This window comes from Sarcophilus harrisii, chromosome 5, assembly GCF_902635505.1.
Source record: "Sarcophilus harrisii chromosome 5, mSarHar1.11, whole genome shotgun sequence".
NCBI classification, from domain to species: domain Eukaryota; kingdom Metazoa; phylum Chordata; class Mammalia; order Dasyuromorphia; family Dasyuridae; genus Sarcophilus; species Sarcophilus harrisii.
The window spans coordinates 241,404,292-241,430,797 of NC_045430.1; the positions used below are offsets into that span (position 1 = coordinate 241,404,292).

The following is a 26,506-nucleotide window of genomic DNA, read 5'->3' on the forward strand; positions in this document are numbered from 1 at the left end:
CTCTTTTTCCACTACTAAAACAGTTGGTCTGACATGTCTCCACCTTTTTTTCCTCCATAAGAGATACTTATAAATCTTCAAGACCGACATGCTTTCTACGAGGTCCTCCTATTATAGTAACAGGCTTTTAAAGGACCTACTAGCAATGTGAATAGCTTATGGATGAAGGATAGGTAATACATGTTTTCATTAGGTAACATCAAAATGGGGTCAAGACCTTGAAATGGAGATCATGGAATTGATAGTTTTCATTTTTGCCCCTAGGAATGTCTTTCTGAACAAATAAAGCTCCTACTTTAAATAGGCTTACCCTATTTGGATCCATTTTCTCAGCATGAAGTTAATATTTCAAGATCTGAACCATAGCACTTGCATAGAACACATTTCTTCTACAATTGCTAGTTTTCTCTAAGTCTGAAAGTAAATTACCTATTAGAATTTCAATTGATAGAAGCCTGGAACAGCCAATTAGAAATAATGGGGTGCCTTTGTGAGCACAATAACTTTTTAAACATCCCTTGTTATAGAACAAGCAGACCAAATATAGTGTCTTTATTCTCAGGTCTGATAACCAGCATTCAGGAGAAAAGAGGGAATGCCTGCCCTTGTTTGGCCTTTATCTGTCTTGCCCTTCTCTAAAAGTAAAATCATTGGCTTTTAACTATTTTAACTCATCCGTCACCATAGGGATCTACAACTCATGCTTTGCGTGTTTGACACTGGAAATATAACTCTATAGAAATATAAGAAAATACACATACACATAAATGGAGAATATATTTTCAGTCACTTTTTTCCGACAAAAATTGAACAATGTGTAGGTCAGCTTCCCTAATGGCCACCTGCTCTATTAGATAACTCTTACAAATGTTGGATATAATAAATGGCTCCTAATTGAGTAAGTGTCATCAGTAAGTTTCTTGAAAACTTAGCTGCATGACATTTTTCATTGATTTCCCTTATATTAGAAAATGAAATGTCAGGTACTATTAATTGCATTTTCACAATAAGCAGTTACAGCAGGAGTAACAGCTAAATGAAAGCACTTCCTGTCTAATGCACAATGGATGTATTCATTTAAATGTATTCAATTTAGATGAATGTAACATGTCTATATTCATTACCATTATACAGATCTGTAGGCTGAATTGATGGGGTGGTAATTGCCATCTTTATAAATGAGACAGTATTGCAGGTTTCCGGAAGAAAACCCATTTTGGTTTCACATCTCTCACTCCCACACAGTAGCATATTCTATAAGCTCCCTTTTTTTGCACAGACATTTACCTTGAATTTCTTATTGGCCAAAGCACTGAGGATAGCATCTCTTCACCAGCCCAATATATCGGGTGCATAATTTTGAACAGCAATTTGTTTCTTAAGGCCAGAGAGGAAGTAAAAGGAGAGAGGCTGAATAGTTCCATAACCAATATTTTCTTTGCCAAGGGCAAGTAGTAGATAATTCCTAACACAGTAACTTGTACATAGTAATCAGTAAATAAATATTTGTGGATTATTGAAGTGGAAGTAGTAAGACGTATTTCTGGGATGAAACTGCTATGGAGGGCAAGGAAAGGAGTCCTGAGACACTTGTTGAAGCTCTTGCCATGACTAAAGAGTGGGCAAGATAGGAAATGTTACTGGAGGGATGCTATCAATGAACTTGAAATTATCTGCCATAATCAAAGTTCTGATTGTCCCACCCTAGTTATTCCTCTGTTGCTGAGAGTCTTCACTTCATTCCATCCACTACCTACAGGCTCAGGCTTTTCCTTTAGCCTTCCTGTATTCCAGCTCCTAAGAGTAATCAATTTATTATGGAGCACATTTTCCCAAGCCTGAGACGTTCTTTACCCCCTTGCTACTAATGAAAGAGAATAGAAACTGTCCTCTGATAGGTGAAGTCTCTATCCTGATTAAAAAGTAAAATTGTAAACCAGCTCAAAGCATTTCTGCTCTTTCACTACAAAGTGTGTAATTCAAACCTTCTAAGAGCAGCTCCAATGGAGTGAATCTAACAGCTTTTAACAGAAATCTCAGTTATTCTTTGCAGCTCAAAGGAGATGGTCCTAGTGCCATGGACATGGAAGTTCATTTGCCTATCTACAAGTTATTGTTACATTGCCTGTTAAACAACTTCGGGAAGCAATCCTTGACTTGATAAACTTGTATGATGCAGCATCTGTATTTGATCGATAAGCAAGCAGGAAATTATATCTTTCTCCCCACCCCACATCCACCATGGCAGACAAGCATAATTAAGCAATAAAGCAATAGCTGCTTCTGTGATTATCTTAAAGTACACCTGGGAACTGCCTCACGCCTTTTCTAAAGTGTCTTTCTGGTGGAGGAGCTGCATATTAATTTATGCTGAGGAAGATGATGTTGGTAGGAGAGAATGCTGATGAACAGCGGTTTCAGAGCAATGTATATTTCTCAAAAATAATCTCCTATGTTCACTCTCCACCAATTAGAGAGTACCTCTGATTTATGTGGTTACATAAGCAAATGTTAAGCATTTAATTGTCAGTTCATGGGCAGGGGGTTAAAAAACCAAAGCCCTGGACACTTGCCGAAAAGTCAGCGATCACACTTTCAGTCTCAGAAGGAAAAATAAACTGCCACTAAATCCTGCTATCCACAGAAATCTTCACCTATTCATTATGTGTGTATGTACAATATATATATATATATATATATATATATATAATTGTATTGTATGTATGTAGGTTCAGATTTAGGTATCATGATTTCCCCTACTGTTTAGGGAATCATTATTGCCAGGACAAAGGATTTGTCCCTTTCAAGGCCAGAAAGTCTAGTCAAAGGGGCAAAAGGTAGACCTGGAATAAGTTAGAAAATTAGTGAGTAGTTTCCAGTTCTGTGTCCTCAATTCAAAGCACAAGCAAAGAAGGGAATGTGTGGTTAGAGAAAGAATGCTAAACTGGGAGAAATCTGAAGTCTAACCTTGACCCTATTATTTACTAGCTGTATTCTAATGGCCAAAACCCTTTAGATCTCAAGTTCTGATGTTCCTCATCTATAAAATAAGAGGATTGGTCAGATGTTTTTTAAAATCCCTTCTGGATCTAAAGTTTTATGAATCTGTTGGTTTGAGGGGAAAGCTGCTCATCTGAACAGAGGTTCACCTTCTACCTTGGATGATGGATGGCAACTATAGTCAAGGTAACTTGGGCACCATCATATCAGAGTCAGAAGTAGAAGGAGCTTAGCAATCATGCAGTTCACCCCTTCCAATCGACAGAGACAGTGATATTGAGACTGCAGTAGGGGTGGGACAGTAAATGTTTAACAAGTGACTTTCTGGGGGGGGGGAGTTCAAACAATTTAAAATTTAATTTGAATTATTAACATTTTCATAAGTCTAAGAAGTTTCTTAAGTCTAAGAACTCAATAAAGCAATAAATCAGCCCAGATTTGTAGTGCTTGCCAATTTCTATGGTATAAACACTTATGCTAAAAATTTAACAATGTGTTTTCTGACCCAGCTCCAGTATCCTATTGCTTTAGGTCACAAAGGTAATTAGTTGTAGATTTTAACCTAGTTCTTTTCATCTTCCCCCTCACCAACTTAGACATATCTTATTAGAAATGCACTATTACTTAGTTATGAATATAATATTTTTATTTCAAAACACATGAAAATCATGACAATGTTTCTTAAATTCTTTGAACATTGTTGCATTTTGCTTCTTTTATGACAAATTTTCTTCAGGGTCTGTAGTTTTATGTTCCAAATATTATTTCCAATTTTAAAACTACCATACCCTTGGTGAGAATGTCATAAATTCAAAGTTCTGCCTTCTGTGGTCTTTATTTTTTTAAATAATGCATTGGTTGAGAGCTGTAATTTCCAATTTATTTGATTCCTTATATCTTCTTTTGATTCCTTTCTTTGTTCTTTTATTCTCCCTCCCTTCCTCCTTTTATTCTCCTTTCCTTCCTCTTATTCTCCTTCCTTCCTTCCTTCTTTCTTCTGGAGTTACTTGCTGCTGCTGTCCTACAAGCCTTAGATTACTTAGAATTATTTATTTGATCAGGATATTTGGGTTCATTTTTCTCCTTTTTTCCTTCTAGATTAATGAGTTTGTTTCTCAATTTATCTTCTGATGAGCTAGAATTGTACTTTTTTTTTGCTTGATCTTTAGAACCTTTTCCCAGTTTCCATTGTTTTTCTCTTAGTTTCCTCCAAAATCTTTGACCCCTCCCCTCTGTTCATTGTTGCACTGAGCTCCCTGGGTAGACTTCCTTAGTCTTCTTGAGCTAGTCCCTTCCCAGAGTAAAATGTTGCAGAAGAGAAATTGGTTCTAATTCTAAATTTCTCTCTCTCTCTCTCTCTCTCTCTCTCTCTCTCTCTCTCTCTCTCTCTCTCTCTCTCTCTCTCTCTCTCTCTCTCTCTCCTCCCCCACCTCTGTGTGTATAAGATCAAGCAGTTTTATTGGAGAGCCAAGATAATAGACTAAATTAGATTATGCTCCAATTCTTGAAGTAGTCCCTTGAATATAAGAGTAAAAGGTCAAATTTGGGCTTTTATGTAAGAAATATGAATTCAATCCTCAAAGCTCTGAGCTGGTATTACTATCAAAGAAATATGAAGTACAGAAATTGATTTCCAGTTACTTCAGTTTCATAATCTAAGCACATATTCAGTATCACTGGAAATGATAACTCCACCTTCTATCTCTGAAGGCTCCAAGGGACTCAGGATTTTATAGATTTCATAATTGTTTAGAACAATGTGATTATTCCTCTTTTTCTCTGTGTAAAGAGAAAGGTTGAATCGTATTTATCCTGTTACATACTGAAGAGGCTGAAAAACAGCATTGCAAAGGGGCTTCTGGAGGTCATTCAATGAAATGAGTAGATGGAACAACCCCAAACTAAAACCTGATACTTGGAGCAGTATCAAGACTGTCAGAAATTCTTTCTTTGTTTATGTGACTTGATACTTTGAAGAAAATGTGAATAATTCAGTCAAAGTTCTGTTTACTCAATTAACATGAATTTCTGGTAACAGTTTTTTGTTTCTGTGAGACTGTGGGACAAAAGACTAAATCTTAACTCCATTGATACTGGTCTCAATTTCTTTACCCATTAATTGATAGGATTGTACTAGATGTCTTCTAAGATTCTTTCTCTTTCCGAATGTATGATTGTATAAATATCAAAACCCCTGCATAGAAAAACATACTTTTTCTCTAACCCTACTCTCCCAAACATTAATTGCAAAATATAATGACTAGAGAATTCACACAAAATTGCAATAATGAAAAAGAATCACTATTAACAAATCATTTAAAATTAATTTTATTAAGAAAACTATCAAACTAATTGAATAATCCATTTTTCAACCATTTTATGAGTCATTGAGAATGGTTAACAAGAAATTTTAATTTTAAATGATTTACTTATATTAATATAAGCTACTAAAATTGCTTTTTTAGCAATTAGTGAGAAGAATTATCTAAAAAGAGTAGATTGAAAACAACTCATAGGTTATTAAAATATCAGAGGAATACATGTAAAAATCTCATATTTGTAAAGCATTATTTTATCACTTTGTTTTATATTTTTCAAATAAATGATACAGCCAAAAATTATCATACCCACATCATGATCAAAGCACCATACTAGATATTAATCATGTAGAGGCAAAAATAAAATGATAAAATCATATATTTATGAGAGAACTAAAAGGAACATTTTGTCCAACCCATACATCAAAAGAATTAACAATGATAGTGGTCACCCTTGCCTTATTCTACTGGTAAGGAAAAGGTCAGAGACTTAGATTTTATTTGGGAATATGAAATTCTCTCTCTTTGTTTTTATCACCTTGGAGGTGATAAAAGTCTATCAAAGTCTATCAACGATTGAATATCAGAGTAGGAATTTGTCCACAGAAGAAATATTCTTTTAATTTTTCTAAGATGGGTACCCTAGGGATGAGAAAGACTTGATTCACCAAATATATACTGGTCATGTTACAATGCCAGAGAAACTGAGGCAAGATAGAGATTAGAGAGTTTTTAATATTTTATTTAGAGGGAGATATTGGATCGGAGGCAAAACAGGATCCATGTTACCCCCAGTGGCTAAATTGGTCTCTTGTTTCAAAGTATTCAGCAGGAAGTGAAGAATTCCAGAGATTCTTATAGGGCTCCAGCGATCAGGAGAACAAAGACAGACAGGGGTTGAGCACTGGTGAGCGGGAACTTCCAGGAACAGACCATAAATTCAGTTCTGACAGGTTGGGGGAAAGGAAGGTTCATAAGTTCTGATAAGTTGGGAGACTAGGAACCACTGAGTCTGAGACAGAAGATATACCCTCAGATCTGACATTAACCATCTGCATTTTATGGCTCCATGGAACGTTAATGTTCAGGGTTCCCAGCCCTAATTATATCAGTTCTAATGGTCAGGAAGGGGGGTTGCCATCAGGAAGATCGAGGCAGAACAATTCAGAAAACTGAGGCAGAACAATGTGATCACATGTCAGGTTTACAGTGATCTCTCAGTGGCTGAGAGCATTCTCTGTGAGTCTAAGTTTTAGATGAATTGGCAATATTCATGGGAGAAATGATTCTCAACACAGAGAGTTTTTTATGTTGATAAAATCATAGATACAAATTAAAGCAGATAAATAAATGGATGGATAGACAGATTAGATAGAAACATTAAATAGATGGGTAGATAGAAAGTTAAACAGATATGGACCTGGACAGATTAATGGATGTTTCCTTGCCCTGGTTATCTTGTAAGGCCAGAATACACTTTTTTTCCCTTTGTTTTTCTTAAAATCCTTAGTTCTACCTTTTGTATCAGGGCTGTCTTAATCCTTATCATATAACATCAAATCCTTGTATCTTGTATATAGTTCTAATATTCTTCTACATGAAAATATTTGTCTCCCAATAGAATGTATGCTCTTTGGGGGCAGGAACAATTCCTCGACCCCCCCCCCTTTTTTTTTATTTCCAGTCCCTAACACACTGTCTGGAACAAAGTAGGTACTTAATAAATATAGATAGTCTATTAGAATCTATATTCCAAAAAGTCAGTATGGTATAAAACATCAAAAATTAGCCTTGAGCTAGCTATGTGACCCTGGGCAAGTTACTTAACCCCAATTGCCTCAGCAAAAATAAATAAATAAAATAAAATAAATAAAATTAGCCTTGAACCTAAGACCTGGATTCAAGAGTTACCTTTATTAAATACTGACTATATAAGCCTGGTCAATATTTTCTATTTGTCCTAGCACCTCTGATCTGTATTAATAGAGAGAGGTTCTTTATATTACAGTTTTCTATATTGAATTAACTTGTTAAAATATAGGGGTGAGGGTGGTAAATCAGGTAAAGACTGATCAAAGCATATATATCCTGGAAAGTACAAGTCAAGTATAGAAGCATCATTAAGTGTTTTTACCTATCATATACTGTCATTGGGAATACAAAGGCAAACACCCAATCCCTGCTCCCAAGAAGCTCACAGTCTCACAAAGAAGACTACCTTTAAATAATTAAGACCGATACAGGATAAAGTGGGCAGCCAGGTAGTGCCATAGTGCATAGAGTGGCCAGATCTGGAGATCCACTTTCCTATGTTCAAATCTGGCTTCAGACACTAACTAGCTTTGTGATCCTGGGTAAGTTTAGTCCTCTCTGTCTCAGTTTCCTCATCTGAAAAATGAGCTGGAGAAGTAAATGGCCAGGATCTGTGCAAGGAAAACCTCAAATGGAATCATGAGTAATTGGGCACAACTGAAAAACAACTCAACAACAAATTATGTTTTGGAGATAATCTCAGAGAAAAGATACTTAGATTAAAAAAAAAAAGTAAAAAGACATCTTGCAGAAGGTAGAACTTATCTGAGACTTAAGAAAGCCAGGAGGCAGACATGACAAGGGAGAAAGTTCCAGGAATGATGGATAGCCAATGAATATGCACGGTGACAGAAGAAAAAATATCCTGGGAGAGGAAGAGCAAGTGAGTCAGTGTTACTGACTGGATCATAGGCAAGTAAAGTGTAAGGAGATTGAAAAGCTAGGAGGGAACCAAATTATGGAAAAATTTCAAACTTTATAAAGAACTTTATATTTGATCCTGGAGAAGGTAGGGAGACACTGGATTTTGTTTAATAAGAAGGTAATATGTTTAGATTTGTGTTTTAGGATTATCGATTTGATTGCTAAGTGGGAGATGGAGTGGGATGGATGGAGACTTTAGCTTATTCCACGTGTGAGGAATGGGACCCTTCGTGAGGGTAGAGTCATGCCAGAGAAGAGAAGGGGGCACACAGAAGCAGTGGGACCAAGTGGTGTGAGATAGCTGATTAAGGTGATGATGCGATCTGACCCATTGTCCTGGATTTCCAGAAAAGTGAACTCCAGAAGGTGATTCTCAGGATCCATTGCTTCTCACCACTGTACAAATCCTTATTACAGCTGTTACCCTTCAGCTAATTCATCTGAGATGGGGCTTGTATAAAACTCTATCGAGAACTCTAAGCAGAACCTCTGTCTTTGCAGGATGATGCAGAAAAGGAGAAGACCACGGCCAAAGCTCTGGAAGATGTCAAAGCCAACTTCTACTGTGAGTTGTGTGACAAGCAATACCACAAACACCAGGAGTTTGATAATCACATTAATTCTTACGACCATGCCCACAAGCAGGTAAATTGAAATGGAGTATAACTGTCATGTTTTACTAACCAGGTCAGGCCACCAAAAAAGCCGCCTAACTTTTTAATTACTTGAAAATCTGTGAAGAAAATACTGTCTTTGGGTTTGATTTTTCTAATTGCATGTCAAATGTCTTCAAATAGGTGCTTTTGCTATAAGGTGTGATGTGTGCATAAGAACTCAACAGACCCTATTAAAGAAGTTTAAAAGTTTAAGGGAAGTAGGATTATATTTTAGAACTCTTCTTTAAATCTTGTGAAGCTTTATAACCTGGGTTCATAGCCACATAATGGCTATAAAATATAAGAAAACATGAAATATAAAATATAAGAAAAATCAAATGTTATTATCAAATTATTAAATATGCTAATTGCTTAAAGCAAAAGCTAGAACTTCCAAAAATAAAAATGGTTTCTATGTAACCTCTCCATAATTATTATAAATATATATTACATATAATAAATGCATATATGGTATGTAATATATATAATCCTATATAATATAATGCAAATTATATAATATAAAATTATTTTACACACACACATATATATAATAGCAATTTTGAAGTAAAATCCTTGGAACCCTTGTGCTTAATATGAGTTTATATCCCATTTCTGCCACTACAATTCAATAAATATTTATTAAGTGCCTACTATATGCCAGGCACTGTGCCTGAACCAAAGGAAACAAAATAGTTAAAATTAGTCCCTGACCTCAAGGTGTTTACAATCTACTGGAGGAGATAACATACAAACAAATGTATACAAAGCAAGCTATAAGTGGGATAAACAGGGAAAGCACTAGAATTAAGAGTGTTTAGGGAAAGCTTCCTATGGAAAATGGGATTTTAGTTAGGACTTTAAGGAAACTAGGAAAGTCAGTACTTGGAATGGAGGAGAGAAAACATTCAAAGCATGGGAAACAGCCAGAGAGATGCCCAGAGCTGAGAGATTGAGAGTCTTGTTCATGGAATAGTTAGGAGGCTTTTGTCACTGGATTGAAAAGTATGTATTTGTCTGGGCTGTGAGGGAGTGGGGTCAGAGGTCTAGAAAGGTAGGAGGGGACTAGGTTTGAAAGTCTTTGACGTTCAAGCAGACATTCCAGGAGCATTTATTTGCTCCTGGAGGCAATATTTATTTTATTGAGTTTATTGGGTAGAGAATGATATGATCAAATCTGTGTTTTAGGGAAATCACTTTACCCAGTGAATAGAGGAAGAATTAGAATGGGGAGAGATTTGAGGCAGGCAAACCTATTATCAGATTCTTGTGGTAATTGATACATGAGATGATGAGGGGCTGTATTAAAGGTGTGGAAGTGTCAGAGGAGAAAAGAGAGGAGCATATTTGAGAAAATAATATTATGCTACCTACCTCACACAATTTTAAGTATAACACTTATACTACTGTACTCAAGATGGGCAGAAGTCCCTCATTGCCCTGTACAAAGCCTGGTTCATCTCAAATTAGAAAAACAACTGTCTCAGCTCCCCATTCAATTAGTATATAAAACTGTCTGTCATAATACAAAAGCCATTTGCTTTCAGCTTCTCCACATATGAGGCTAATCCCTATAATCTCCATTTGTCTCACAAAAGGATTTGTTTTCCCCCTCCAGTAGTTCATTTCTGTGTCAGGACTCTCTCAGAATTCAAACAGGTCCATTCTAAAAAATATGTGATTGTGTACTCCCCATGCTGGTCTGCTTGGGATGATTTAGTCTTGTTTCAATGTACTGAATCTAGGGGGCAGTGACCTGTGATCTATAGAAGGAATTCAGTTCCACTAATAGGGATAAGCTGGGTGGGTTGGTTTCAGGTCATGCTTTCTGCTATTATTTATTATAATTTTCTACTGTTCCAGTCATGGCCACATATGGCCATGGGTTGGTGTATGGTTGAGTGTTTGGATCAGAGAGAAATATGAAAAAAAAAATGATATGAACAGACTGGACTATCTTGTCTTTGAATTTCCATTTAAAACATTGGCAGAGGATGAACAATGCCCACTGATACTCAGGTGCCAGATAATGGTTCTGCTTCTAACCTGCTTCCCGGCTCCACATCAGAAACTCACGTTTAATGGCATGTGAAACACAGGACTCTAACAAATCAGAAGTGATGGAGCCATATTCCTTAACTCTACTTTGGGATGCCTCAATTTGTATAATTTTTCTGGTCTTGTGTCTCTATGGCCTCTTAGAGTGAAAGGAAAGAAAGCTTCATCCTAGAAGAAATAAGAACACAAATGGTCTTCTGTCTAAGTTTAGAATGGAATTTCATAAAGGAAATATCTCTACCTGGTACTGTGATTCTTGTTTTTATTCATTCAACAAATATTTATTGATTGGCTACTGAGATCAAGGCACTATAATAAGCAAAGTAAAAATATCTTCTTACATTTGGCTTCTCTTGTACTTTCACATTTGTTGAGTTTTATTGACTTTCATGTAGTTCAAGCTGATAACATGAGTTGAATTATTATTTGTACTAATTGGGTGAAAACCAATCAATGGAATTTTGACATTAAAGATGATCCTTGTGGTTGTAGGAGATAAACTCTCACCTGATACAGGGATTTCCTGTACATCATTTAATTCTGCTTGAATAACTTTCAGCAATGGGCACCTTATCATTTGAAAGCCTAATCCATCTCATTACTGGAATGCTCTAAGCAATATAGGGAATAATTTGTAACTACAAGAAATGCAAATAGAAGGAATAGAGGAAGAAAAAAGGAAGGAAGGAATGAGGAAGTCAAGAAGGGAGAAAGATATGAAGTTCTTTATTTTTATTACTTTAAATAGGGAACCAGTTGAACTTTATTTGATGATTTTTAAAGCCAGTTGTTAAATATCAGATCAACCCAACCAAAATGTTCTCTTAGACAGCAACCTGGAACAGCAATGAAATGACAGATAACAAAAGTAATAACTTACTTTTGTAATGTGTTTTAAGATTTATAAAAGATATATTACAGTAGGATGGAGATAGATGGTGCAAATATTAGTGGCACCATTTTGTAGTTATGGCAATGGAGATTTCAAGAGATGAAATGATTTTTTCAGTGTTACAGGGTTTCTAAGTGTCAGAGCTTGGATTCTAAAGCAGGAGTCCTGACTGCAAATAAAGGGATTTTAGGTGCTTGAGTGGAAAAAGTGTCAGGTCTGGAGTTAGGAAGACTTATCTTCTTCCATTCAAAACCAATCTCAGATACTTACTAGCTTACTGAGCAAGTCACTTCACCCTGTTTACCTCAGTTTCCTCATCTGTAAAATGAACTGGAGAAGGAAATGACAAACTAGTATCTTCTCCACAATGAGGGTCAAAAAGAGTCAAACAACTGAAACACAACTGAACAGCAACATAGATAAAATAGTCTGGAAAGCTCAAAGAAGTTGTGAAGTTTTTATTTTACTTAGCTTACTGTTTTGCAAAAAACTTATACATAGTTATTGATGAAGAAATGAATGAATCGCAATATTAGTTATCAAATCTACTTAGCCTTAAACTAGATTTAGTAGTACTAAATACTATGATTTAAAAGCAGTGGAAATAAGAATCTGCTACTGATATTTGGCCCAGAGTCTATGAACATGTTTCTATTCCCTAACAATTTGGATTTGTTAATTTTAGTTTCTTCTTTATGATTCCTGAGAAATTACCCAATCTAGTTATAAAAATTATAATAAGATCTGTTATTTTTGCTCATGCCCTGAACAATTTATTCTTGTACATAGATAGTTTTACATAAGTTCAGTTTCTTAAAAAAAAAATTCCCCTACATTTTTCTAGGTATAAAAGATGCCATACTGCCATGTTATCTTTGTATTTTATTAGTTTTCTTCTTTTAGTAGCCCAATTCCATCATTAATATCTGCTATATACTTGAACACTTATTATTTTAATTTTTCCCTGATAAAAATTATATAATATCAGTTAGTGACCCTATTGACTTATTTATACAGCATTTTGAATATATTCTCTTTTCCTGTATTCTGAAGATGTTTAAAAAAAAGATCTTTGCCTATGTTTTTTTTTTCTTTCTCTATTCCATTCACCATTGTTTTTAACCCATGCCCAGTTCTCATACCATGATGACTTATATTTTGTTACAGTTCCACAATGCCTGAGTTGAATATTATACCAATCCTTTACCATATAGCAATAGTATTTCTCCTACCATTATTTAAGATTAGTTACTTTTGTATTCTACTTCTAAGATCTTGGTTTCTAACATTTAAATTTTTTGAGTACCTATAGGTGTAAGGATCTGGAAAAGGCCCATGACAATCTATATAAAGTTTAATTAGGGTAATAAATTTATAACAAGGGAATGAACAGAGCCCATATATTAAAAGCCATGGACTTTGCATAAGCTCTTCAGTGATATGCTTTGGTGATAAAAGTGGATGAGGTAATAATAAATGTATTAACACCCAATCACAGAATCTCAGATTCAAAGGGACCAGAGAAACCATTTAACCTGTGACCTACATAGAATCCTTTCTCCAATATCTTCAACAAGCTATCTTCTAATTTAGGTTGAGAGTTTAGTAGAAATTCACTGAATAGTAAGATAGCAATATACTGAGGCCATTTATATGTCATTTCCAAGTCAGTAAGACAATTAATGAGTGACTTTAGTTGAGAGAAATAACAGATCATTGTTGGCTGAAGTAGCATTGGATGACTTCACGGAAAAGATAGAAGTTGAACTCAACTTTGAAGGATGAGTATGATCTGGACAGGTGAAGATTTGGGAAAGAATTCCAGACAGAAAGCAAAATGAACATGCTTCTGACTTCAATATTATAAGCACATCTCTAAGATTAAAGAAATAAATCATCAGTGGATTATTAATAGTATTTTACATTTGATCATCTATTCCTAATTCTGTAGTCATACTCACTTCATTCTCCTGTTGCTTCTGCTGTAAATGGATACATTTTAGGTTCTGATTTTGACTTGCCTTTATAGTAGGTACATTTCTACTGGTTTTTCTGAATTCAGATTCATTTTCTTTCAACTTTAGTATAGATTCACCTGCTTTGGACATCCCTCTAATTTCTTACTATATGATACTCTTGGGAGATGGAGGGCAGTGGCAAAAAAAAAAAAAATAATAATTTCTTGCTTGAATCTTTAAATTTCTGTACTTTGTCCCTCACTGTGGATAGTTTTATCCCACTGGATTTCAGGAAGATAAGTTTTCAGTCTTCTGAAATGCACTTGACAGAATTGCTTTATAGCAAATAATGGGTTTTCCTTTGTTTTGTCCATTTGGATTAGTAACTTTATCTTGATGACAAGTTTGCTTAAATTGCCATTCCTGATCCAGAATGTCATCTTTTTTTTTCCCTTTTCATCAGTTGCCTTTATCTGAGAAGACAATACTAAATTAAAAAACATTCCTTAGTTTATATTTGATTCTTTGATGAGAAAAAGGAAATAAAGTGCTGTGCATTCCCTTCTGCTAAGGATTCATTCCTGAGATAAATTAACTTTACCAAGCTAATCATTCAGTGCCAGGTGAGGGAAAGGAGAAATTATCTTTTGAAGGTAAGTAATTTTCTCTCAGGAGGATTTTCATCTTTTAGCACTAAAAAATTAAGTATTTTTTGACAGCATAGAGGAAAAAGTGTTGGATCTGGAGGCAAGAAGGTATGGGTTTTAGTCTCACCTCAGATGTTTGATAACTATGTGAGTTCAAGAAAGTAATTTAACTTGTTCCTTGCCTCATTTCCTCATATGTAATATGAGGGATCTGAATTCACTGACCTCTAATGCTACTTATAGTTTTGATTATCTGATCCTAAGATTCTAAGTTCCTTTAGGGATTCTTGCACACCCAAAATATATCTTAATCAGTGATTCCTGAAATTCCACAATCAAAGATCCACTTATTGGTGGTCAACCTTTCTACAAAGTTCTTTTAAATAGCCCTGTTGCCCATTCCTCCCTCTACTGGCTTCTGAGACACCACATTCTCCTGATTTTCCTCCTGTTACTTGAACTCCCTCTTTTAGTGTCACCTTTTACAATTCATTTCTTCCTGATTCCATTACAGGGAGACAGCCAAATCTTTGCAGACCCTGGTTGAGTGCATCTTTGTCTACTGAAATAAAATGGCAACTGTAATTGATGAGGCACCTTCAAGGGATCAGACAGAATCAAGAGGTCACATTCCAAAAAAAGACTAAGAGAGAAAGGGATATTTCCATGTCATATTTAAAAATAAATATTTTGTGTTCATGTAAATTAGGATTCCTTCCAAGGCCATTGTTTTCCCTTTTATCCCCATTTATTCTTAGCTTTATTCCATTTTCCTGTATGGGGAAGATTCTCAGTACTATCAGAAAAACTTGAGCCTCAGCTAGAAATAACTTTCTGTAACTTTTTTATCCTCAGAATATAATGTTACCAACTTTACTCCATTCACCCAAATAAAGAAGGTAAATAAGGTTTATTACAGTTAGAGAATATAAGTATAGATTGGGATATTCTACGGTTAGAAAGACAAACTTTAGTTATTTTTTTAATAGTGAGGATGGATTATGCTGCGTCATTCTTTCTCCCACCCGTATCTCTAATGACTGAGGCTTTCTATTGTAAAGAGAAGGGAGTGTGCAGTATATGGTTGGGAAATAGAGTGTGCAGTTTCCTCAACAACAGACCCCTTCTGAGCCTTCATACATCGATTGTCATTATTGAATGACACAGTGATAGCCACTGTAAAAAATATTGTCATCTATACAACTTTTGTGGTAGCTGAGGGGAATCATATAAATTTTTTATCTTTTCATAGCCCTATGTTGCTTGCTGATGTAAATCCAATAACTATATTCGTATATGGACAAGAAGGGGGGAAAAAACCCACTGTTGATGATGCTCTAGTTTTAGTAGCCTGTGAACATAAGCTTTGGTAGTTTTATCTCTGAAAATGAAGAATAGGAGCCTATGCTCCAGATAATGTCAAATCATTGACTAGTGATCAGAATTAACCATTCCTCCTCCAAAATTGTAATGTTCAATGGGAAGAAACATGTGAGAAAACATCCACCTCCAAATATCCTAACTGATTTTTTGATCGTCTCTAGAATCACTGCTTTGATCAATTTTTAAACTGTTTGCATTTCAAGAGAAATTTTCCTGTGTTCTTGACACTCAATATTTGAGTGATAATTAGACATCAACCCATTGTAAAACAATTCTCAGACATATATGCAAATGCCCAGTCATGCATCTCTTTGTGTGTAATATAGTCCTATTGCAATGAGTTCCAAGGCATTTTCCAGATTCTGTAATAGAATGAACATTTACTCTAGACATGTAATATTCAATTAAAGGGGTGATCAGTTGGAGTTTAGATATCTTTTCCCATACAAAGCTTTTAAAAAGTGTATGCTGATAATTTTTGCAATATTATGAATTATACATTAACAAATACATGCTACATTTACATATATGATACACATAAATTAATACCTACCAATTAATTGTATTAATGCACATATATTAAGTTTTAAATACTTTACCATCTTACCACCTCAGATTATTGGAATAATTACACTACAATATATTTATATTTAGGATATTTTAGATAATGAAAGACTACCCTCAATTCCAGTCAAAGGACATCAGAAATTGTCCAACACTGGAAACATTTTCTCTTTGCAATTAGAACAATTATCAACACATAGGAAACCAGAAGACATCAACTGCAGATTGACTATTATCATTCTAGCGCACATTTGTATGTCACTTAAGTGTTTTCCTTGTGAGATGAGATGTAATGATAGAAACTCTGAGGTATTACTCTGATTTACAGAAAAGGAAACTGAGGCATTATTAATATATATATATATTATCATAGAATAATATATAGTTAATAGACAACTTCTCAAAAGTTGAAAGTGGCTTAATAATAATGTCATAATTAGCATGTATATGGCACCTAGTATATGCCAGTCATTCTGCCAAGTACTTTACCAATATTGTTTCTTTTGATCCTCACAATAACCTTGAGATGTAGATGCCATTATGATGTCCAATTTATGATTGAGAAAACTAAAGCATAGATTAAGTGACTTGCCTAGGCCATTCAGCAAGTGAGTATAGAAGGCAGGTTTGAACTCAGGTATTGCTGACTCCAGCCCTGGCTTTCTAGCCACCTCACCTCCCTCTAGATCTGTGTTGTTCAGTCTCTACGTGAACAAGAGTCTTCTTCATGATCTACTTGACCAGTCTTTGCCTGAAGACTTCCCATGAGAACAAAGTCACCACCTGTCCCATAGTGAGCTGACTGACTCCTTTCCAGACTGCACACCCTACTTCCCCCCATTTGGGGTTTTCTTGGCAACAATATTAGAGTGGTTTGCCATTTTCTTCTCCTGCTCATTTTACACCTAAGAAACTGAGGCAAACAGAGATAAATGACTTGCCTGGCAATTAAATTTCTGAACCCAGATTTGGATTTAGGTCTTCCTTACTTCAGATCTGGCACTTTATGCCCTATGTGGTCTGGCTGCTCAAATCCTACTCTTGGACATTACTAGGAAGTTTTTTCTGATACCAAGTTCAGTTTTTCCTATAGTTAAAGCATCAGTATGAATGACTGGTCTTCTCATAGCCCTATACAGTTTGCAAGTAAAATCAAATAATCTTCATATAAGCACAGTGTAGAAAGGGACTATATAAAACACTGACAAAAGTCATTGCCTTGGTGAATAAAGCACAGACTCCAGAGTCAGGAGACCTGGCCTGAATTTTGGCTTTGACGTTTACTAGTCGCATAGCTATGGACAGCTCACTTAAATTCTGTCTCAGTTTCCCCTTATGAAAATCGGAAAAATCTCAAAGTTTCCATTATTATTATCATCACCATTTAAATGACATGCAAATGTGAGATAGGATGATAATATTTAACCTGCAGCTGGTTTCTTCTTGTGTCCTATACATTGCTAATATTACACTTATCCTGGTTGCAAAGAGAAAGTATTGCCAATGCAAGACAATTTCTGACTTCTTTTGACCAAAATTGTGGGTAGAGTCTTTTACTTATCTTAAATAACCCAAACATAAACACACTGTAATGAAAATGTTCCAATATTCCGAGGTAGTTAGATGGTGCAATATTTAGAACACTGGACCCAGAATCAGGAATATATCTGAGTTCAAATCTAGTGTCAGACACTTACTAATTGTGTGACAGGTCATTGACCTCCTTTTGCTTCAGTCTCCTTATCTATAAAATAGAGATAATAACTCCTACCTCACAAGTTGTTATGAGGATTAAATGAGATAGTTGTAAAAGAGTTCTAGCACATATGAGACAAGGTACAAAAACTTATTCCCCTTCCTTTTCCTAGCCCAATAATCCAGTGCATATGTAATTTCATCAGCGTGAGCATTCCTTTCAGTGATACCAATTTCAATCCAACTATTCTTTTCCTGTGAACTCTCCATAATCACCCATGTCTTCTCCACAGGGCTCTGTCCAACGGGCTGTAGAGCTTCCTTGAATTCTCCTCCATCAAAAAGATAGCAATAAAATACGAACACTATGCATCCTCTTTCTCTCTCAACATGACTGGATCATCATCTTTTTCAATCATAAATTTTTTTGATGACATCTTTTTGTAATACTTTTCTGGAGTAATTCTTTTCTTTGTGATATAGTGATGTCTGCTTATGCTTATTTATATGCTCTGTCTTCACCCTTTGGGTGATCCTCAACTGTAGTACTATCCATGAAATTATAACAAATTCAATTTTTAATTAATTCAGTCTTGAAATTAGATTGTATCTCTGTTTAAGGAAAAGGCCCCAAATCACCATATTAGAGGAAAAATCGCTATAGATGTTCTTGCCAAAGCATCTATGATAGGAATTTTGTCATTCTTTTTCTCTTCCCAAGTTATAAAATGTTTGATAGTTTTCTAATATAAGGTACTAATATTCTGAATGTTTGAACTGCAGCTTATTAATTTGATGGTGTTACCTGATGATTTGCTTTCCCATGAAATAATTGTATGTAATATAGCCATGTTTCAGTAGGAGAAACTGAATTATCAAATGCCATTGAACACAGGCTTATGTCTTAAGGCAACAAATTCCAATTTTAAATGTCAACCCAAACAATTCTTTATTTTAATGGCACAAGTCTATGAAGTCCAGTGGGCTTCATTAAAAACTGATAGACCAGGTGCCCCACTGCAGTCTTACTTTCTGATCTCAGTAAGCAAAGATAAATTAGCAGTATTCATCTTTAGAAATTGCATGTTGTTTAGAATAATGAGATTCCTTTAATCATTAGTACTTAAGAAATCTCTAGGAAATAATGTGGAGATTCCTTTAAATTTAATGGTGAGATAAGCTAAATTTGTCATTAAATGTTAGTAGCAAAAGACTTACACTTGCTATTCTTTAAAGTGAATGATAATTAACATGCAAATGAGCAATTTAACCCCCTTTAAATTGGAAAAACCCAGGGGACACTTAATTTCATAGTTGTTAATGATGGCCAAATGATTGTAAGACAATTCTTACCATTTCATTATGCAAGGAATTACAGAAATGTAGGATCAGATTGGAACATTTAAAATAGAGCCTCAATCAGACAGTTCTGTCAGAAGAAAGAATATTTTCTGTTAGTCTTTTTTTTTTCTGCAACAACTTTCTGCTCTGCTCAGAGCCCACCAAGGGCTAGGTTAAGCTGGTGAATTTCTACATCATGGGTATATCATAAGATCCTGCTGGCAGGCTGGGCCTGGTCACAGATTATAATTTTGTTCTCTTTGATAGGTAGAAAGGCAGATAAAGATCATGTCTAGTGTTCTATATACTTGACCAGTTAATTTCTGTTTCAGACCCCATTTCCCTCTTGCCTTGGCCCTGTTCCAGTGATTATAAATCCTAGGATTTAGACCTGGAAGGGCCTTTGGTTCAATTCAAACCAACAAACATTTAACCATTATTATATTATTAAAATAAATGAATACATTTTGTAGATGAATATATAATCCATACATATCATCTATGAATATGTAATTTACACAGTTATTATAATTATCTATATATTATATTAGCTATATAATATATAGATAGTTATAATAATATATAATAATTGCAATTAATTAGAATTTACAATATTACATTATGTTGATTATATATATGTAAGATATTCTGACATAGAAGATAGACAGTTGACCTCAGAGTCAAGATAAAGGAAGTCTTTGAGACAATTACTTTGTGACTGAGGGTTGGTTGAACCCTCAGTACACCCAGATAATGCTACAATATTACATGTTTTAGAAAAGGTACTGAATTGGAATGGTAGAGAGAATTTTCTCACTGAGAGTTCCCTATTCCATTATTGTTCGGTAAGAAATGACCAACAGGATGATTTCAGAAAGGCCTGGAGAGACTTACACGAACTGATGCTGAGTGAAACAAGCAGGACCAGGAGATCATTGTATACTTCAACAACAATACTATATGATGACCAGTTCTGATGGACCTGGCCATCCTCAGCAATGAGATCAACCAAATCATTTCCAATGGAGCAGTAATGAACTGAACCAGCGACGCCCAGAGAAAGAACTCTGGGAAATGACTAAAAACCATTACATTGAATTCCCAATCCCCATATTTATGCCCACCTGCATTTTTGATTTCCTTCACAGGCTAATTGTACAACATTTCAGAGTCCGATTCTTTTTGTACAGCAAAATAACGGTTTGGTCATGTATACTTATTGTGTATCTAATTTATATTTTAATATATTTAACATCTATTGATCATCCTGCCATCTCAGGGAGGGGGTGAGGGGAAGGAGGGGAAAAATTGGAACAAGAGGTTTGGCAATTGTCAGTGCTGTAAAGTTACTCATACATATAACCTGTAAATAAAAAAACTATTAAAAAAAAAAAAAAGAGTGAGTTCCCTATTCCACTGAAATCACAGTTTTTTATAATAATATTTTATTTTTCTCAATTACTGTTATGCCATAGCCTCCTTGAAATCATCCTACCTCAGTTACTCTGCCCCAAAACCCCAGGCTATAATCATTCCTTATTAATGTTTGATGGGATAAAAGTCTATCCATTTTAGACATCATTAAAATAAGAGGAGCCTCTCCTGTACCTCCCTCCATTATATCATCCTAGGTACCTCTCCCCATTAGGTCATCCTCATTAGAAGTACTTCCCCCACTATGTCATTGTTCTTGTTACCCTATAAAAGAGTCTTGTATCAGACATTCTATGTGAGATACTTTGAGATGAGAGTCCAATCCAGTCAATTGATTTACTCTCCAATAAATTAATAATTAAGTTGTTCTCCAATCTCTATCCTGTCTCAGTTTCTCTGGCATTACATTTTGGAGGCTATGGCATAACATTACATGAAAAGACAATTTTTTTTTAACATCCATTTAAAAAAAAAACCCTTAAGTTTTCTGAAACAGTAACAATTTTGATAGAGGTTATACATGTACAATCATGCAAAATATATTTCTATATTATCAATATTAACAGATGTAAAAAAAAAAACAGCATAGTACTGTATTATATGAGGCCCTAGGTTTAAAGTGTTGAAGATATAGTAATTGTCTGCCTTTAGGATGTTATATTCTACCCAGAGAATATGACATATACACAAAAAGGCATTTGTTATTGTTGCTATTCAGTAATGTCAGACTCTTCCTGACCCCATTGGTGCTTTTTTTTTTAGCAGAGATAACAGAATGGTGTCCTTCTCCCACTCAGTTTTATTTATTTATTTTATAGATAATGGAGAAATAGGTTCAAGTGGCTTGAATAGTCACATAACAAGTAAGTATCTGAGGCTGAATCTGAACTTCCTTATTCCTCAGCCTGGTGCTCTTTCCACTGCACAACCTGGCTACTTTCACACACAAAAAAACATAATACGTGGAAAATGGTGATTGGGAAAGAACACTAATGATTGGGGGATGGAGCATTAGGAGTTGAAACTTGAATTAAATTTTGAAGGAAAAAAAATATTTCTGAAGTTCAAGGTCAGGAGAGAACAGATATTTGGCAAGTGCATAGCTCCTGGGAGAGGATACACATGACATTTGTGTGGTTCTGTATAGAGATGGTCCCACAGATCAGCATGCACTTTGGGTGATGAGGAGATAATGTACCCCTCACTGTAGAACTATCCTAGGAGGAAGCCCTATAATATATTGAAAGAATCCCTTTACATTAATATAGAGAGAAATTAAATTGGCCAGAGTCCCATGGCATCTCAGATCTGGGACCATTTCCTCCCTACCCTTCTTGTGGATGAACAGAAAAAAGTGTGAGAATTGTATTTTCAGCTGGCATGGCAGAGGGAAGTCTAGTAATTATTCTCCTCATCATTAATCCCCTTATGTAAACACCTGCTCTTCCACAAAATCCTATATTAACTAATTAGGGCATTTTATCTCATTACTTATAATAAAGTAGAGATTGGTAACACAAGAATAAAAATATTCACTATGAAAGTTAATTGATTTCTACAAGATAAATTTAAGTTAGGAAACACTAAAATTTACTAGTGGTTGCTTTGTAGACTTTTAAAGAATATGTTGGGTGCTTTAAATATCTAGGTTTATCAGACAATTAAGAAACAACAAGAAAAAAAATAAAATTTGTAAGTGAATACAAAATGGTGAGAAGCAGAGTGGTACAGGACAGAGGGTCGATTTTGGTGTGGAGAAAGAGAACCAGGAGGAAAGTCTGAGTTCAAACCCTAGTTCTGATGCAGACTGGGTACAAGCAAGTCACAAATAGTTTCTCAATGCCCCTTGTTGTTAGTCATTTTTTCAGTCATGTCTGACTCTTCATGACCCTCATTTGGGGTTTTCTTGGCAAAAACACTGGAGCAGCTCGTCATTTCTTTCTCCAGCTTATTTTACAAATGGGAACTGAGGCAAACAGGATAAGGGACTTATCCAGGATCACACAATCGTGCTTTTCCCATTGTGCTATCTAGTTGTCCCTCAATTCCCCAAGCAACTTTTTAAGATTATGTGTGATGACTTAGTAGGAGGAAATGGAACACAAGGGAAAGGGTATTCAAAACCTGCCTTTGATGCTATTTGTCTGAACTTGGGAAATCAGTTACCAGTCCTTCATTTCCTTTTTCATAAAATGAGGAGTTAGATGAGATAAACTCTTGGGTCTCTTCCAGTGGTGGATCTAGGATACTAGAATATCCATTGATGGAGTCTCCATAACTGGAGTTCCTCATATTGATTAAAGCAGAAATCTAATCTCTCTTCTCCCTAGAGGAAAAAAAAAAGGGGGGGGGAGAAGAATTATTATAAATAATGTATAAGCAAGCACAATGGGGTGGGGCAATGTGAAATGAAAACATAGGGACTTTTTCTGCTGATCTCCCATTTTCCTACAATCGAAGACAAGGGGCCAAAGTGGAGGGAGGAGATGTCTTTCTGATAATGCTTGCCTGGGGCCTGGGCTCAGTACTGGTCAGTGGGTTAAGCAGATCAGTCCTTAATGCCTTCAAAATAAAAAAATATAATGTACTTGACTTGAGTACCCTAAATTCATAGAGCAACCTTTCCCGTCTGTGTTTATAAACTAAGTTTCAAGAGTTCAAAGTCAAGTTTATTCAGTGTAAAGTGTTATGGGTGCTTTTCATACCATTGAGTTTAAGAGAAATAATTTAGAAAATTTTTCATTTTAACCAGACCCTAGTATGTAATTTCTTTATGTGGAAACATCTCTTGTACTTCTTTTTAATTGCCTCAGTGCATTTTTTAAAATGTATTTGAAATCAGAAAAGGAAAAAAAAGTATTGACAATGATGTCTAGTCAAATCATTTTAATCTGATTGGAAATCTGTAACATTTCCAGATAACTAAACAGCCTACCATACTTGGGAAGGTTGGAGACCAATACATAGCCATATTCCATAACGTACAACATGCCTTGGATCATTACACAGTTTATTTTGCACACAGAATTTTTTTTAATTTAAATTTATTTATTTATTTTTATTATTTTATTTTATTTTTATTTTTATTATACTGCTATAGAAATACTTCTTTTATTCCATGAAATAAAATAATTTTTTTAAAAAAAGACATATGTTGATGTCAAGAAAAAATGTCACTGATGGCCAGATGAATCTGTTTAAGAAGTCGTTGTGATGCATGGCTTAACAATATTTTTAGTGAGGGTTTTGACCACAGAATTCTTTAAGGCAGCTAGGGGGTAGGGTGGATAGAGTTTAAATTTGACCTTAAATACTTGCTAGCTGTGTGACCCAGACAAGTCCCTTACTCTTGTTTGTCTCAGTTTCCTCAACTGTAAAATGAGCTGGAGAAGGAAATGGCAAACTATTCTAATATCTTTACCAAGAAAACCTTAAATGGCATCTTGAAGAATTCAACTGAATTGAACAACAAAATTCTGTCCTCTTCTCTTGCTCCTTGGAAACATATTGAGTTGTCAACAAAGGAATCTGTCTTATTGTAGGAAAGTTTTAGTTATAATAAAGCACTTATTTAATTTGGGATCCCAATGATCTCCCCAAAGTCACAATTTGGTATATCCTGTAATGTGGGAAATTTTGATTTGTGTGTGTGTGTGTGTGTATGTGTTATAGGGTCAGTCCAGAGAAGTTTAAGTACTCCCAGAACAATTTTTAATGCATAAAAGAAAAATAGGATTAGAAAGGAAACTTTTTTTAAAGTTGTAATTTTTTTCCTAAATAAGTTTGTGTGTCATTTTCAGTCATGTCTGACCCTTCCAGAGCCATTTAGGATTTTCTTGGTAAAGGTACTGGAGTGATATTCCATTTCTATCTCTAGCTCATTTTACAGATGAGGAAACTGAGGCAAACAGGTTAAAGAACTTACCCACAGCTAATAAGTGTCTAAGGCTGGATTTTAACTTCAGTCTTCCTGATTCTAGACCTCATATACCCCCTGAAATTCATCACCAAAACCTTGGGAGTATTTGATCTCAAGTTAAATACCTCTGTTCTGATGGATGTAAACACACACACACATACACACACATATATATTTATAAATTCCATCCACCTAGAATAAGATTGTTTTTCAATTGGTGTCTTTTATATTGAATCTTTCTTTCTCATTATCTTTGCCAATTTGTTGTTTTGATTATCATTCCTCCTATTAATAGAGATTTGGTAGGATTAGTAATGCTTCACTGTTCCTGAGAACTTTATTCATATCCTTTGTCTATGACAAGTAATAGAGAAGGGTTCTTGTTCATACATATACACATGTATATATGTATATTGTGTGTGTGTATGTGTGTGTGTGTGTGTGTATGCATTCAAATTCCCTTTGTATCTGGCATATATGCAAAGATTTCTCAGCATTTGACAATTTTCTTTCTTATCATAGATATTTCACTTTTATATGTGCAAAAATACCCTTTTCAATTTCTTGTGATTGAAATGATCTATTTTAACTTTTGTAATTTACTCTGTCCTTTGCTTAAGAAGTTTCCCCCACACGACAGGTATGAAGATTCCTATATTCCTTTTGAGAAATTTCCCCGGCATCTTGTCAACAAAACTCTCCTTCTAAAAGGTTTTTATTCTTCTTACTAGCAAACTAGACTATTGATTTCAATGCTTAGAATGATACTTTCAGAGGAACCTTAGAGAGCATATAGTTCTAAGGTATCAAACACATTGCTCCATATCCCACATTCTTGCCTGGGCCCAAACTAGATTCAGATGTTACAGGGAAATATTGACCAAAACTAATAAAAATACAATAAAATGAATAGTGTGTGTTAAAACTAAGTCAATATGCAGCCTTCAGGGATCCTTCCATATGAAATAATGGCACAGTTTCTGTTTGCCAGCACTGATCCGGTCCAACTGTCTCTATTTACAAATAATAATGACTGGTCTGTCATAGTCTATATAATAAAGAGCCTTTACCCAATGAATTTTTCCTTTGTTGAGCCAAATTCTCTTGAGTGATCCTAGATCTCTTTTTAGAGTACTTGAGTTTGATCCAACTGTTATCTTACACAGAGACATGTAGAGACCCACACCATCTTCATTGGCTTTAATGTGCTTTGTAAATGTCAAAGAATACTTCCATTACATTTGAAGTAATTGTTAACATTTGCATAACACTTTAAAGTTTCCAAAGTTATTTGCATAGATTCTCACAATGAGCGTCTCAGAGAAGCACTACCAATATTTACTGTCCCCATTTAACAAATGAAAAAAATAGGCCCAGAGAGTTTAATTAAACAATTTGCTAATGATAACACAGAACCAGAATCTAATGAGATAACCTATTCAAAGCACCTTACAGAATACTATATAAATATTATTATGATTAGTGACTATCAAGAGGCAATATTCAAATTCTGGCTTCTTCTGACCCTGTTTTCCTACTGAAGGAATACTTAGAGGCCTTTGAGTCTGTAGATATAAAGTAGCTTTCCTATAGTCACATAATGTAGTAAGTATCTGAACCAAGATTCTAATCCAAGTCTTTTGCCCCCCAAATCCTACATAATAGAAGCTTACAAAGTTGATAAGTTGTTTAAAAAAACAAAGTACCATTTAAAAATATTAATTTCGGACTTTCAATGCAGTGCAAGAAACAATAGAGTTCTAGATAACTGAAGCTAAGAGATGCTCCTAGGATTATAGGTAGTTGAGGAAATTTTGGTGTAAAATAGAAGAAAATATGACTATTTTGTGCCAAAAATTTGCTACACAAAATACAAGTTTTTGATGCTTATTCTGAATTTTGTAATAA

At 34.9% G+C, this 26,506-nt stretch overlaps 1 protein-coding gene across 1 annotated transcript in view; it reads left to right on the plus strand.

Moving 5' to 3' along the window:
- ZNF804B (zinc finger protein 804B) overlaps nucleotides 1-26,506 on the plus strand; it is a 103,130-nt gene that overhangs the window by 18,586 nt on the left and 58,038 nt on the right. Inside the window, exon 2 of the mRNA XM_031940244.1 lies at nucleotides 8,556-8,699. Within this exon, the coding sequence (XP_031796104.1) occupies nucleotides 8,556-8,699 (144 nt within the window). The remainder of the gene's footprint in view (nucleotides 1-8,555; nucleotides 8,700-26,506) is intronic.